The sequence below is a fragment of the Netta rufina genome (genome assembly GCF_964035555.1).
Source record: "Netta rufina genome assembly, chromosome: 2".
NCBI classification, from domain to species: Eukaryota; Metazoa; Chordata; class Aves; order Anseriformes; family Anatidae; genus Netta; species Netta rufina.
The window spans coordinates 45,771,619-45,786,796 of record NC_140124.1 but is presented as its reverse complement, the minus strand read 5'-3'; the positions used below and the strand labels follow the sequence as shown (position 1 = coordinate 45,786,796).

General features: G+C 45.7%; 1 protein-coding gene across 1 annotated transcript; it reads right to left on the bottom strand.

Annotated features, from left to right (window-relative positions):
* Window positions 1–765: 765 nt before the first annotated feature.
* BFSP2 (beaded filament structural protein 2) lies at window positions 766–15,178 on the bottom strand (the record flags this gene model as incomplete). The annotated part of the gene is made up of 6 exons (XM_084281612.1): window positions 766–1,068; window positions 1,676–1,807; window positions 5,305–5,466; window positions 6,835–6,991; window positions 8,594–8,676; window positions 14,732–15,178. The coding sequence occupies 6 exons, from the start codon at window positions 15,176–15,178 to the stop codon at window positions 766–768; spliced, it is 1,284 nt and encodes a 427-aa protein (XP_084137738.1).

Sequence of the window (15,178 nt, the reverse complement as noted above, 5' to 3'; positions counted from 1 at the left end):
TTTGTGCCGTTTGCACAGTGGAGGAGTAGTTCAGTCTTAATGTATTTAAAGCAAAAAAAAAAAGTTTACTTGCTGGAAAGTGGAGGTCCTGTGCTATTAATGTAGCTCCGCACAGCTATGATGAAAAATACTTAAAGAAAAAAAAAAGACAAACAAAAAAGCTGATATTCTTTATTTTTATTATAATTTTAACAACATGAGTAAATTGAAATCTTTAAGCAAAGCAATTACATGAAGAGGGTCTAATAAAGTTGTTCAAGCTACAACCTACTTCGACTGTTGAATCAAACTGAGTAAAGCAGGCTGCTTTGATGGGTTTTTAGCTTCCACGAACATACTTAGCAGTGACATCTTCTTTTGCTTTGAATGGCAATGGTCTTCCGTGGGCTGGGAATTTCATAATCAGCTGAAAGGTAAAAATAAAATTGATCACTACTACAAATAGGAAAAGTGCTGAACCAACTATCTTCAGTTCTACTGGTGAGACCTCATCAACTTCGGCAGGACCTGATTGTGAAGCAGAAAACAAATCTGGTATACTTGGACTTTTTGTTTTTTTACAATTTCTGTGTAAGTACAAACTTTCACCCCGACCTAAGCAGAGTGCAAGTCAAAATCCATGGATTAGATTTCCGAGAGTTCCATAACTAACAGTGATTGAGGATCTTAAAAAAAAAAGGAAAGCAGCCCTCTCCAATACATCGGGAATCTCAGCACAGATTTGGGGTGTTTGTCCCCCTTGGCAGCTTCTCCAAACCTAACGAGCTAGCACACAGCCTTAAGAAACACGAGAACCACCCTGGCCACAACTCCTTCCCACGGCACACTTGTTTTCGATAACGGGTACCTGCTTTGCTCTCCATCCAGAAGGCAGTGATACGCAGCAATGTCTTTCTCCAGCTGTTGCTTGTTGGTCAGCAGATTTTCACGATCCCGCTGCTGCTGCTCAGTTTCTGCTTTGATTTCTGCCATCTCTGCCTCCAGCTTGGAAATGACAGAGCCCAGGTTCTGCAGTTCGATGTCATGCCAGTGCTTGGCATCGTACAAGGAGTTCTCCAGACCCCTCTTCTGTAAGGCCAGGAAGCAGACATTAACACAGTCAGTTTTCATATGCTTCAGAGTAATATTTATTCAGGTTTGGCCAATATCTTCATTGACTATGCTTTAATATAAGAACTCCTTTCTCTAGACATTTTGAAAAATGTGTATTATCATTATAAAGGTTTAACCAGTTTGGTTCCAGCCTCCTAGCAGGGTGGTTGATACCCTGCGCCTGTCAGTGTCCAAGAGGCATTTGGACAATGCCCCCAGTGTCGTGTTTTAACTTCTGGTTAGCCCTGAAGAAGTCAGGCAGTTGGATTTGATCTTTGAAAGTCCCTTCCAGCTGAACTACTCTATTCTATGCTGTAGAATACAACCCACACAGCAATCTCAGTGAAATTTATTAATAAAGTGAGTATGAAGACATTGAAGATAATTGAAATTTGGGGCTCAGTTTTCAAATGTGGTACGTTCGGTATACCACGTCAATCAAGGAGAGCTCAGAAATGTCTGGCATCTCTGGGAACAATATCCACTGGAAAAAAGCAATTTATTCTCAACTCTGGGCATGCTCTCTTCAGAAGGCACGATGAATTCACACAGAAGATACCCATACAGAACCGACGTTACTTACCAAGGTTCTCAAGGATTCAGTTTCGGCCTGCAAGCTCTGTATTTTGCAGGCAGTTTCGTGGAACTCAGTTCTGAGGCCCTCCACCAGTTCTTCCTCCTGGCTTCGCACGGCAGCTGTCGCTTCAGCCTGTTGCTGGTACAAGGTTATGGCTGTCATCACAGCGCACTCAAATTATGCTTTAGTTTCCTTACACACCAAAATGATGGTTAATATTTTCACAGTCTGCGGCAATTCTGATTTTGAGTTGGATTGCTATATATTAAATTCTTTGCTTGAATGCTTTGGGTACTTATTAGCATCAAAGTTGCCTGTTCTTCTATGTGCCTACTGTAAAATGGCTTACACGTGTAAATGTACATATTTTATCTATGTTGACAAAAGCTATTCAGCATTTCTACTAGTACATTTAAAATGACCTATAAAAGAAAACATTGCTGTAATTCTGCTTTTCTTTGTAGCTATACCATAACATATTTTAAAAGTTAAGTGTTTTCATTTAGCCTGTTTGATTTCAAGTATTCACACCGTGCTTTTTCACATGGGATTCTACGAATGAGAGAAGAAGTCATGTCACATAAGGCAGAAAAAATAATTTCTGTTAATTGAATTAAGATATCCTATGCAATTTCATGCTCTTCTTTGCTTATGATTTTTATATATGTTCAATTCAGGCTCCTTGAAAATAGCTAAAGGAAAATTTACTTTAGTAAAAATAAAATTTCTATACCTCTAATGGGGGCTGAGATCAACGTTTTCAGGCTAGAGCTCTGAGCTCTCCAGCTAATATGATTCTTCAGTCAAATCCTATATTTCTTCTCCTGGTTGACCTTGCAGTTAGACTATGTGAAATGCTTCCATTCCACCCAACATTCATCTTGGTCCTGTCCTGCTTTTCTGATCATACATTCTTTTATTTTAAAGGTAAGATCAAATAATTGTGTTGAGATTGTTGTCTGCACATTATGATGGTACTAGGGCTGTAAATACTTAGGGCAGGAAGGATGACTTTTCATCTATATTTACCGCCTAGACACATCACATGAAGCCTTGCATTCACATTTACCTTACCGTGACCCAAATGCTACCTATCAATCCCCCTTCCCCTCACCACATGTGATTTTGGGGCTCCTTTTGGGGGTACCCTAAGCTCTTACAGCTTCCTAATGCTGGTGATATCAATGGCACACGGCATACGGAGTAGATGGCAGTGGCCCATCAAACCCTAAATACCGAGGATACATGTAGCACAGCTACCGAGTGTGCACTGGATGAGCTACAAAGATTTTGGTGCACAAGGTTTCCCCATTCTCCTTCCACGATTACCAATTGCGCCACCTCAAAGAGCCCATGCGGAGGGTGCTGCTGGGCATGAAATTTGGCCTCAGATTTGGGGTTCCTTCTGCAGAGAAGTGCAGACGTAATGTTTGTGCCCTCTTCATGGGGCAGCTGGTGCTGTCTGGGGGCCCTGCTCTTGCTCTTCCTGAGACACTCCATGAGGAAAGGCTGTGCTGAATCATGGTACACACAAACAGCTGGATTAACAGAGGCAGAGGATGAAATCACCCCAAATCTTTAGCTTTTTAGTGCTCAAATTTCTTAGGAATATGTGGATTTCAAGCATATCTGTGCAGTTCTGAGCCAGGCCTTGTACAAGAGTGCAGAATCTCCTGTTAATCTCTTTTTAATGAAATCGAGACAATTAAAGGATGATTAGGGATAGAACGCCAACATCTGATCAGCTTGGTATCTGCATAGGGGAATGGGCTTTGTTAATCTCTTAACTGCTCTGGGAATGCGTTAGCAAAGCAGTGGAGGAGGGAGAAACAATTGACACAATCCACAAGATTTTCAAAACTTTTTATGCGATCTAACATAGGGAGTGAGAAAGGAAGCTGTGTAATCGTGTGCTCAGGGCAGAGCATTGCCATGGATCAACAGCTGGTCAAGAAACTGGACATGGAGAGGAGGGTTAAGGTCTAGCTTCATTACAACACAAGTTTAACAGCGTCGCGCCTCAAGGTTTACTGCCCTGGGGATGAATCATGAACTAGAAAGATTTATGGGTGACAGAAGACACTACAGATTAGTAACGTGTGGAATCAAACAACATGACTGAGCAGCAACTCATCGCTAAGCGGACATCTATGTAGTTTGATGCAAAGTAAAGCCTGTTTCAGGAAAAAAAAAAAAAAAAGCTTGCATGCCTTACAAGGGTTTAAATCACCGAGTCAATTCAAGGAAAAAAATGCGTTACAGACAAATACGTGCAGATCTGAAAACAGTAGACTGGAGTTTTAAGGTTACTTATTCACCTAAGAAATCCCATGTAAAACCTGATTAGGTATGAATATAAATCTCTGTGTTTGGTGCCCATGAAAAATCTACCCATGACTGTGAGCCTAGTCAGAAGGAAAAGCAAATGAGGCAAGGAATTGGTCAGAAAATAATGAAAATTCTGCTCTGACATGTAAGTCAGTGCTAGGACGTCATTTGAAATACCTCGGTCTCAGCTGGTCACAACAGTGCCAGAGACTGTGTACAGAGAAAGGAAATTAAAATATTAGGAACCACGGAAAACTCACAAAGAGAGACTGAAGAAAGTAGTAATGAAGAGCAAAGGAGAGAACTGCTCTCCCTCCTGCGATGAGGAGGGAGCAAGGACAAATTTGTCACCGTGTGGATGACTAAATGGTGCGACTCAGCAACGCAGGATGGCAGAAGGCCACACGCTTAGCTGGACATAATTAGTTAACACTTGCTATCTGTATAAATAGCAATGATCTGTATAGATCTGTATGAGGTACAAAACTATGAGTGGTACATCTAGGTTTCATTTGGGGACCAAAAAGAAAAAAAGAAAACCAAACCCAAGCCTAGGATGTCATACCAGAACCTGGCATTTGGTGTGCCATGCTCTGCCGTGGTAGCTGACTCAGAATGAGATGGCTGCTAACACAGGATCGTGAACTTAATGCTTCAGCTCTCCAAAAATACGTCAACCAGCCTGGGGAGTGAGTGATCCTTCATGACCAAAGAAAACCTGCAGTAAAGGGTTGTTTCGGACTCAGCATCAGGAAAGGAGACAACTTACAAAGGGAATGTCTGTTATCATCACTTTTCATTTCCAGATTAATATCCAGTTTTCCCGCTGCTGCCAAAGGAAACAATTTCAAGGAGAAACCCACAAGGAACGCATAGCTATGTAATTAGTGTCGAGCAATGTATTTTGCCTTTTTGATTTATGGGACCCTGTAAATTCTCCAGCAGAGGAACAGCCCTGATAAGTAGGATAACGGCTGTGGCTCATCCTGCATGGGAGGCATCAACTGATTAAGTTCATTTTTTGTAGACAACATTTCAGAGCCATTAGAAGTCTCCCACAGATACCTGTGATATCAGCGGGGCCACTTCCACTGCTACTTAACTCTATGCATCCCAAGAAAATCACTGATATTTACGAGAGTGTTTTTCAGTGGACTTACTATCAAAATCTAAAGGATTTTGGTCTATTTTTTGTTGTTAAACAAAAGACAATTCTCCAAGTTACTGCAGAGTATTAGGCAGATGTTGTGCTTGCTTCAAATCCCTTGATGCTGGAGTGAGTTGTGGAGGCTGGGGTCTGTGCTTACCTTGGTACGGAGCAGGGCCCCCGTCTCAGCACGATTCTTTTCGATGTCTCTCTCCCAGTGGATTCTGATTTTTTCCAGTATGTTGTCCAGGCCACTTCCCAGGGGAACATCAAGTTCTTCCAGCTGAGATCCAGCAAGCTGTTTGTATAATACCTTCACGTCCTTGAACAAAAAGAACAGGCGGTAAGAAAATGGGCAACTGAATGGTAGCATTTGAATTAGTTCAGGAAAGTCCTTGGGACATTTTTTTTTTTTTTTTTTTTTTTTTTTTTTGGGGCCAGAGATCAAATGGAGCAATTGCAATAGCTGTTTCCAGCCTCTAGTCTGTTCTACTTCTGTTGATCAGCCTACTCGGGAGCCACTGAGAATGGGAAATTTCCCATGGCAGGGAATTTTCCCTTGCCATGGGAAAAGCAGATTTGTGCTGGGCTGGCCCCGAGTGCCCAGATGATCCTGATGCGGAGCATCCTTCCACCCTGCACAGGCTCTGCACTGTCTAAATGTGGCGCAAGAAGAGCAGTGGGAAGCTGTTATTCTATTTATGCCACGTGTACAGGCAGAGAACAGCAGCAATGGCAACTTCGCCAGTTTCACAGCAAACATTGCATACACGGAGGTTTAAAGAGGCACATGCATATTTCTCTCAATTTTCTGTGTTTTCCCTGATATCTAAACCAACTTCCATCTTTCTCCTGACTTGCAGTGGAGCTGAAGCCACTGGTTATGTCAAAGTAGGGAGCAGATGAAGCTTTATCTTGGCAGGCCAAGCCTCTCTCTACATGCCTGCCAGTGTTGCTGAGATGTTGCATTTGGAAAAATCACCTATAAGAAATGTAAGAGAGAGCGCCTCAATTCCATGAAACATCCCAGTTCGATCTCTCCTTTAGAGGTGTCAGTAGATAAATAGCAGCTGCGTAACTGTGCTCCCATCAGCGAAGATCTGGGTCAGATCCCGAAACCCTCACTGAAGGGAATAAACCACCTTCATGCAAATGGTGGATGTAATGAGTGATGTATTGCAAAACTGGGTAATGAGGTGCTCCTCTTCCAGCTGCCTGTCCCTGAGGCTTGCTTCAGTGGTGCATTGCTCAGGGCAGGCTCAGTTTTGGGAACCAAGCAGCTTGGTCAGCCGAACCCAGTTAATGCTCAGTGCCAGTGCAGCCGGGGCTGGTTCCCTGCACAGGCATTTTCCTTCCACAGCTCTGTGGCTGAGAATCTGACCTCTCACTGTTGGGATTTCAACACAGAGACTGTCCACCCCACGAATAACTTGAGGTGTCCAGCAAGATATGAACTGACAACATCTCTTCCAAGTCATATATATCAGAAAAAAAAGAGTTAAAACTTACACCTACATAATTTGCCTCAAAGGTTAGCACTTTAAATTAACAGAAAGGAGAGAAATAGGAAGTTTCTCCCCATCCAGACATGGCGGGTGCAGCTTTTCAATGCTTGCTCTGCCAGATGCACTACACCAACCGCATGAAGCAGGCACACATCAGCTCTGCAGTGTCCCAGGCCTGGACTTACTTCTTCGTGATTCTTTGACAGCAAAGTCAGCTCTTCTTTCATGCTTTCTATCTGACTCTCCAGATCCATTTTAGTTAAATTAGCATCATCAATCACTTTATAAAGGGAATTAATTTCATCTTCCACTGCCTTTCTGAATGGCTGCTCATTTTCATACCTGCAGAGAGATAAAAGCAGATAAGCATGGCTCAGCAAGAAAAACTTGCATTTTTTCTAAAAGACACCATTTTGCTAATTAGCTCTCGTGTCCCAGACAGAGGCACAGAAACACGAGGTGTACTCTGCCCTCACCTTGTCTCAATGTGCTTCAATTCCACTGCCTCAAGTACCTTGTCATTAACTCGGAGCTTAACGAAACTGGCCAGGCTGTCAGCCTGTGGTGTGGCAGTATCAGACTGATAGCGCTGCTGAATAAGCACGGAGAGGCACGTGGTCTCCTGCCAGGTCTGGTATTTGTGTACCAGATGAATACGTGTGGATTCTTCCCTTCCTCAGACTTCAGTGTGAATTCTTCAGCTGCTGCTGCTTCCTGCTCCCTCCCTGCTGTGCTTTCAAACCATCAGGATATACTGCATGATAATGGTATGGACATTTCTAATTTCATCACTGTTCCACAGCGCAAACACAAACTGGCATCAGGTGGCAGCAGCTTGTGGAGCCAAGACCTCACTCAGGGAGCAGGAGGTTTGTCCCTTGAAACTGTGGCTGGCTCCTGGGTTAGACGGGAACCAGCTTTGTGAGACAATTCCTGTGCCCTATGATAGCCACCTTTGTTACTGGGAATTCAGCAGCAACGGAAAGGGGAAGCTGGTCCCAGCGAGCACCAGGAGCTTTTACTATGTGGTGGATTCATTTAACGTTGTTTTGTAAGCTCCTTGGGCAAGTCGGTGGACATTTTAAAATTATTTTTTTAAAACCACTTAAAATACGAGTGGGGCTTATGGGATGGAAAGCACCAAAATGAGTCACTCAGAGCTGTACCTTTCTGGAATAAAAGGCAAACCTAAGAACACGACTAAGATGTTTTAGTGTGATTAAGTAAAATGATACCAGGGATGGCAAAAATCATAAGAAATAAAAATCAATTTGTTGGAAATACTGCTTGTACTACAAATATTACATAAACTATTGGTCAATGATTGAGACCATTATACAGACAAGCTAGAAGTGTCAGACCTTGTGAATAAAGCTTAAAGAACTTCATGTACCCATGTACATAAATCTTATGCTTTGCAAACAGAAAGGCTTTAAAAGAAGCTTATCAATATTTAGGATCTTTCGCGACTCATTTCTCTCAGTAAAGACAAGGAAAATCAGTGCAGCCCATTTCTCTTTTCTTATCCTGTTCTTATCAGTGAGGTTTGCAGTGGTGCAGTGTCTGCTTTTCAGGTACTGCAGCAGAACAACTACCAGTTCTGAAAAACATTTCTGCAGCACTGAAAATTAAAACTAAAAATCACACAAATGGTTGCCTTTACAAAATATCAACCCGAATTTGAATGAATGCTGACCTCCCAGGAAGAGATCGATGTCCGTCTATCAGACTAATATTACATATTAATAAATTATTAAATATTACTCTTAAAAATGTGTTCCAAAGCACTGGTAGCATGGCAGCTATTTTGTGATGTTAGAGCAACCCTCACTCAGTATTCCCAATGAACCCAGTGCTCACTAAGCACCCCTCCCCTATCGAGTAAGCAACTGCCAAGGCAAAGTTTCAGAGAAACTGGGCAGCCAGGTGCCACCACGGGTCTACCTGTCCTTAAAGTCTTCAGCACAGGCTTGAATGTTCTCGGTGTGCAGCATGAGACGGGCGTTTTCCAGGACTGCTTCACCCACCTGCAAGGGAGAGACAACAGAGCTCAAGCAATTAGGACTCGGCACCGGCGCTGCCTGCACGGTCCATCTATCTTCAGCAGATGAATAGCTCTGATTCTGAAAATAATCTTTTAGCCTAAGGCTGTTCACGTGACTCATTCCAGGTAATTTAATCACTGAATTTTGTACATATCAATTCACAAATTGTCTGCAAATAGGCTGCAATTTTTCATCACACTGTTCACTGCTCTCAAGCATTCATCTTCTTGTGGAAACACATTTATCCCGATTGTCAGCTGGTCACAAGGGGTAAAATTCATTACTGCACACAAGGTACGTTCAGCATTTAAGGCCCACTTATAGTTTCTAGGTACGGTTTAAGCAACACTTATGCAGTTCCTATTCTACTTCCCATATCAGCAGTGCTCCTCAGTGCCATCCTCTTCCATGAGCCAAGGGATATTTGGTGCCTCGGGTGAGCGGTCCTCAGCTCCCAGAGCGCTGTTTTTGTTCTCTGATGGGATCGCGTAAGCTCTTGCGATAGATATGAGACCTGGGAAGCAGGCATTCTTCAAAGATTATTACACCGAATGGGAAAGGCTTTTGGAGAGATTGTGCAAATAAGACTGTGATATCATCACTACACTTCTTTGGTGTATCTGTAATCCCCAGGAGGCACTTGAGGGGGAATCAAACCTGAAAGGCTTGTGGCACGGCAGCCTGTTGGGATTATATAAAATGATTAAAAAGGTAAAAAAAAAAAAAAAAGTAGACACGGCCTGCCCTGGAGGCAGATGTGCACTGCGCTGTGGAGGTGACCAAAGAAATGCCCAATTTGGTACTGGAGTTAGAGCAAATACCTGGCTGGGGGCTCCCTGGGCCCGGCCACCCCGAGGTCCCTGCTGGAGCTGAACCCAACCTGAAGGTGGAGGTGCTGAGGTGGTGCCTGGGGCTGAGCTCTCAGGGCTGGGCATACACTTGGCTTGCAAACTGGAGCTGGGGCCCAGCTGGAAATGCTCCCCGTACAAATTCGGCACACCAGGAGGTACCTCAAGTCCTTATCTACAAGAGAGGTGTCCACCCGACAAGCGGCCTCCAGTACCCGTGGAGATCTGTGGTGGAAACCAAACCACCACATGAATAGGAGCAGCTTTCTCCGTGGGCCAGGAGGGTTCTCGATGTAGAAATCGTTGGATAATTAAGTCTGCTACCAAATGGGATTGCAAATCCCCCGAAGCATGGCGCTCTCCCGAGGTGAAACAGGCCGTGCGGCGTGGAGGCATCAAGGCTGCGTCCCGACAAGTCATCTCCAGCACCACAGCGGGGATCATTGCCTGAGTGTGGGCCGCCCACCTGCTCTTTGGCCTGCTGCTCGGGGCAGGGGTGGAGGGGGAAACACAAGGCTGAAGTGTTTGTGTGTGGAAATTAACATCGATCCTCACGAAAAATGGCTCGCTGCCCTAAATGTCTTACAAACGCATGGACTAGGAGAGAGCGGAGGAAAAAGCTGTTCCCTGCATCAGGAAGTTCATAAAGGATCATGAATTTAATAGCACTCCACATTCCTTAAATCTGAGGAGGAACTAGAGGAAAAGAAATGATTTGCTTATTTTATACCTGCTGTTAGAAACAACAGGAAAAGGCGGCCAGGGCTGGTGGCCCATGGTTGGAGGCCCACTCCTACCAGCTCCCGCTTAGCCTGGCTGCCAGGGGAAACACCTCACCCCATGGCATGGACTGCCCAAATTGCCCTCTGTGTGCCCTCTTGCACACAGAGCAGCACTCAACATTTTATTTCCCCTTTGCAGGCTCTGACTTTCTCCTGAAAGATGGAGAAATGACCTCAAGTTACCGCATGGCAGCAGCAGGGGGGTAGGGGCAGTGCTTTGACCCTTACACTGAATCTTTTTTTTCCCTTCAATTTTAGAAAATCTAATCTGGGATTTTTTTTTTTTCCCTTAGTTTCTACAGAAATGATTGTATTTTGTCTTCCTGCGGCCACTCATACGAGTATGGATCTTCACAAAAGCTTTTTATTTTTTCCCTGGCTCAACTCAGGGAAAACGCTGCCTCGCAATTTGCCCTGACCTGCCAAAACAGGTCCATTTGCCTCCAGCAGTGAGCCCACACGGTTGCAATACCTGGTCAAACGGCTGAGGAAAATGAAAGCCTTTGAGGAAATTGGGAACATCGCCTGAGCAAAAATAGCATTAAATTCTGTGAGCTACACAGTGCAATTCGGAGAGGTGGTGATCGCTGGGTTGAGAAGTTGAGCTCGGTGCAAAATGGCTTTTGCTCTGCAATGGAAGTGGGAGCAGGGAAGAGCGAGTTGTTTTCCTCTGACTGTTTCTGCCTTTATGTGGAGGCAAACTGCTCCTTAAAAGTGGTTTTTAGTAGTAAGCTTGTAGTTTTATTGAAGCATTTGGGGTCCTGACCCTCTCCAGCAGGTCACAAGCAGCCCTCCTGATGAACCTGCAGCCGGTGCCAGATGTTCCTTGGCCAAGTCTGGGGCTTTCCAAGACTGGACACAGACCTGAATTGGGCCACAGAAGTAACAAAGGTATAAAAAGACTAATATCTAGAAGGCTTCAGAAGATGGCAGGCACGGCTGAAATTAGCAGAAATCAGCTGTGTGCAATTTAAATACAGCAATGAGCCTGGAGGATTATTACACCATCGTCTCTATCTAGAAATCAGGCTTCCTGAGAAATTCTCTCTGATTTACACGAGCTGCGAAAGCCCTGTTGCAGGCTTAAAAGGAAGAGATGTGAGACTCCCATCTAGCGGCTCTTTTGTTTGATTTAATTCTCCTCATAATCAACAGCTGGATCCACAGGCACAGCGCTAGTGAGGCCGATTCGTGGCCACTTTGCTGACACACGTAGTAAAACACTCGACACAGCAGTTCAGGGAACAGCCTTCTGTGTGCTCAGGGGATGTGCGAGGGCTTGAAAAGCTGCGGGCAGCCTCACCGGGCAGTGCCTGCTCTGTCTGCAAGCTCCGTGCTGCCTCGTGGTGCTGCGGGGAGGCTTCACTCACTGGTGCTCACGGGGCGTTTTGAACTGCCAAGACAGCAAGTATTACCAAATTGCTAATCCTGTTCCTAAAAATAGCTCCTTTAAGCCACGTGTTGCCTTTCTACACTCGGATCTGTGATGTGCACACCTTCAGAACATTGCATGGTTTATTATTTTTTTTTCCAGCTCAAATTAACCCTGAATATTTGTTATATAAAACAACTAGAAAGTCTCAACACTTTTCTTTGACTTCATTGTACCTTCATGGATATGAAAACACAACTTTAACTTTTAGCAAAAAAAATATCTTATTTTCAAAGAAACTTCAGGCACTGGCCTGTTTACTGGGTTAGGTCTGGCAATAAGGAAAACCAGGTGCTTCAAGGGGGTTTGCAGACTCCATCCTTGCTAAATTGGCATGTGATGTAGACACTTATGGGGTAAACTTAGCCCTGGTTTACCAAAACTTTTGATTTTTAGCAGACACCTGGCCAAACTTGGAACTGCACGATTTTCTATGCCTTTCAAATTATTAGCTGTGCTTTACTGATAGCTTTGTGTAGTTTTGCTGTTTGTACAAATGCCTGGTCCCTTTCTGGATGCTTCCGAGTTCGTGGCCTCAGGTGTGTCCTGTGATAATGAGTCTCATGGCTTAATTATTCATGCAATGGAAAATCATTTGGGCTTTTCATTTCACAAATGAAGCCTTCATGGGAAAAGAACAGAGGCTCCTGGTCTAGTCTTTCCTTCCACATGCTGGAATAAATGGTTTCTATCAGACCATTGTCTCCAACACATCTTTACAGCTAAACATGAGGATAACAAGAGTGGCATTTGTTGCTTCACCTTGGGAGAAGCAGTACCTGGATGGGGGCTGGGAAGATTGATGTGTCCTCTGCTGATTCCTGCTGCCTTCAGGAAACTGGGATTTGATTTATACATCTAATATTTTATAAGCAGTTGGGATTGCATCAGAAAGATGCCTGGCTCTCCAAGAAATATTACGGACAACAAAAGTGCGCTGTGTTGCGTTGCAGCACATTGCACGAGATGCTGGCCTGGTGTCAGGGCAGGAGAGCCTCCTGCACGGGGGCTCTGCTGGTCCCACTGCGAATGCGTTACCCAAATGAGGTGATGGCTCAGGCTGCCAGCCCCGGGGTATTCTCCACAACTGGTACTGACACCGAGTAAACGCCAACAGGAGGGCCAGGAGCAAATTAAAGCATCCCTGTGGAAAACTCTAGTGATCTTTCATGTTTTCCCAGCTATGCATGGGAGTCACAGGAGTGATGAAACTGGTCCAAGACATTTATTCCTTCCTCTGCTGTGTCTGTGATATCTCTCTGTCTCTGCGTCTCCCACACATCCATAGCTGAATGGCCACGGAGGCTGAGCTAAGTCCTCTGCTCTGCTCTGCTCTGCTCTGCTCTGCTCTGCTCTCCCCTCTTTTCCCAGGTGCTGCACTGCTCCCCAGGAAGGATTATCATTGCAAACAGCCTTTTTTTTTTTTTTTTTTTTTTTTTTTCTGGAAGAGGCACGTTTGATGAGACATGTAAATCTCTTTTGCATTTCCCATAAGAAGACTGGTGTGAAAACTGGAGGAAAGGAGTGTGACCAGGACAAAAAGAGATTCATTTATATTTCTGTCACATGAGTTGCTCTCAGCAAGGTTTTCTCATTTCACCTTCTTCCTGCGAAAAATCCTCCTCCTTCGTGCCTGTCCCAGTTTGTGTCCATACACCTGCTCTGCTAAAAGCCAGCTGCCCGCACTGACAGCCAGTGCTGCAGCCTGGATGGGGGCTTCCCCTCTCAGCTCTCTGCCAGCGACCCCTCTCCGTAACATCTCTGATGGGGGGCTTTCCCCCAGGACCCTCCGCTCGTGCTCTCCGATCCACCCGCTGCCACTTGCGGTGTTGTGGCCAGATCCAGGCTCTGCTGTGGCTGCAGCAGCTGCAGGATCTGTCCCCCAGAGGGCTCCCGCTTCCCTGCGTGGGTCCGTGCAGCAGGAGATGCACGGCAGCTCCAGCTCTCTCAAGCACTTATTTAGAGAGGTTACTTCATCTGTGGCTTTGCATAGAAACATTTTTATTTATTTATTTATTTTATTTTTCAGGGGCTGTTGTGCTAAACCCGTGGGCTGCTTTTTCTTTCTTTCTCTACTATCTTTTAGTGTCTCGGTGTAAAGATTTCTCTTCCTAACTATCTGCAAAAGCCAATGCTGGACACAGGGATGAAGTCGTGAGACCTGGTGGTTGAGTTTGGTGCTCCCAGGATTCGATCAGACCTCACTCAGCATGGGCTGCTTGGAAGCGAGGGTGTTTCTTGCAGGACAGCAGCACGCAAAGCCTTCCTGCCTTCAGCTCCTTCATCCTCCCAGCAAAAGGCACCGGGGGGATGCGCTCCTTCTGGGCTTGTTGCTTGTCCACAATGATGATGCAGACACATTTGGCACCCCCACAGTAAATGCTTTCCTTTAGAGCCCCCCCAGGGATGCAGCCTGTGCTGCACTGAGAGCGGGGAGAGAGGGGCGGTGGGGCGGCCACAACTGGAAGGGAAGGAGGCGCTCATTTGTAGCCACGTAATTAGTATTTTTAAATAAATTGAGCTTTTGAAAATGTGATTAAGCAAATGAGGGAATAATGTAAAAATCTGAATTGCTAATTAAAAAAAAAAAAAAAACACACCATGCTTGTAATGATACCATGTTGATGGATAAACTAATTCAGTCCTAGCAGTTTTCTTTTAATAATTTTGATGCTCGGCGTAATAACCTCAGCTAAGGAAAAAAAAAATTAAGAAAATCACCCATTTTAATCAGAGCAGACTACGGCGCCTTGGGGTGCATTTCAATCGCCCCCATGCACAGGATGCCTCAGGCAGTTCTCCTCCTTAATAGGCATTTTCCACGCCACACTGTGAAATGATAACGCTAATTATCATGAAGATAGATTTACAACCCTCCGGCTGGGGCGCCGCGTGCCGCCATCAGCCCGGCTCCTCGCCAGCACCCACCCTCGCTGCTCAGGGCCCGCCGCGCCCCCGCCGCCGCCCGCGCTCACCTGGTGGTAGATGGCCTCCCAGCTCTCCCGCAGTGCTCCCCAGCTGCCCACGCTGGAGGATTTCTTGTCCAGGTAGACTCGGATGTGCTCCTCCAGCTCCTGGTTGACCTGCTCGAGGGCTCGCACCTTCTCGATGTACTCCACCAGGCAGCCGTTCAGGCTCTCGTAGGAGAGCGCCCTGCCCTTCTCCAGCCCCGCGGCCAGGGGCACGGCGGAGCAGGAGCTGCGCAAGCCCTGGAGGAAGACGCTGCTGATGCCCAGGGCTCGGCGGGACACGCGGGTGCCCAAGCTGCTCACTCCTCCGGTGGGCACGGAGCCCACGTAGACGCCGGGAGGCCTCGACAGGCCCCCCACGCTCACGCGGCGCCCGGGCCCCGCCGCGCTCTCCGTCGCGGAGGCCGGGGGCTGCTGCCCCAAGAAGGACGACCGGCGCCTCGGCAAGGGCAT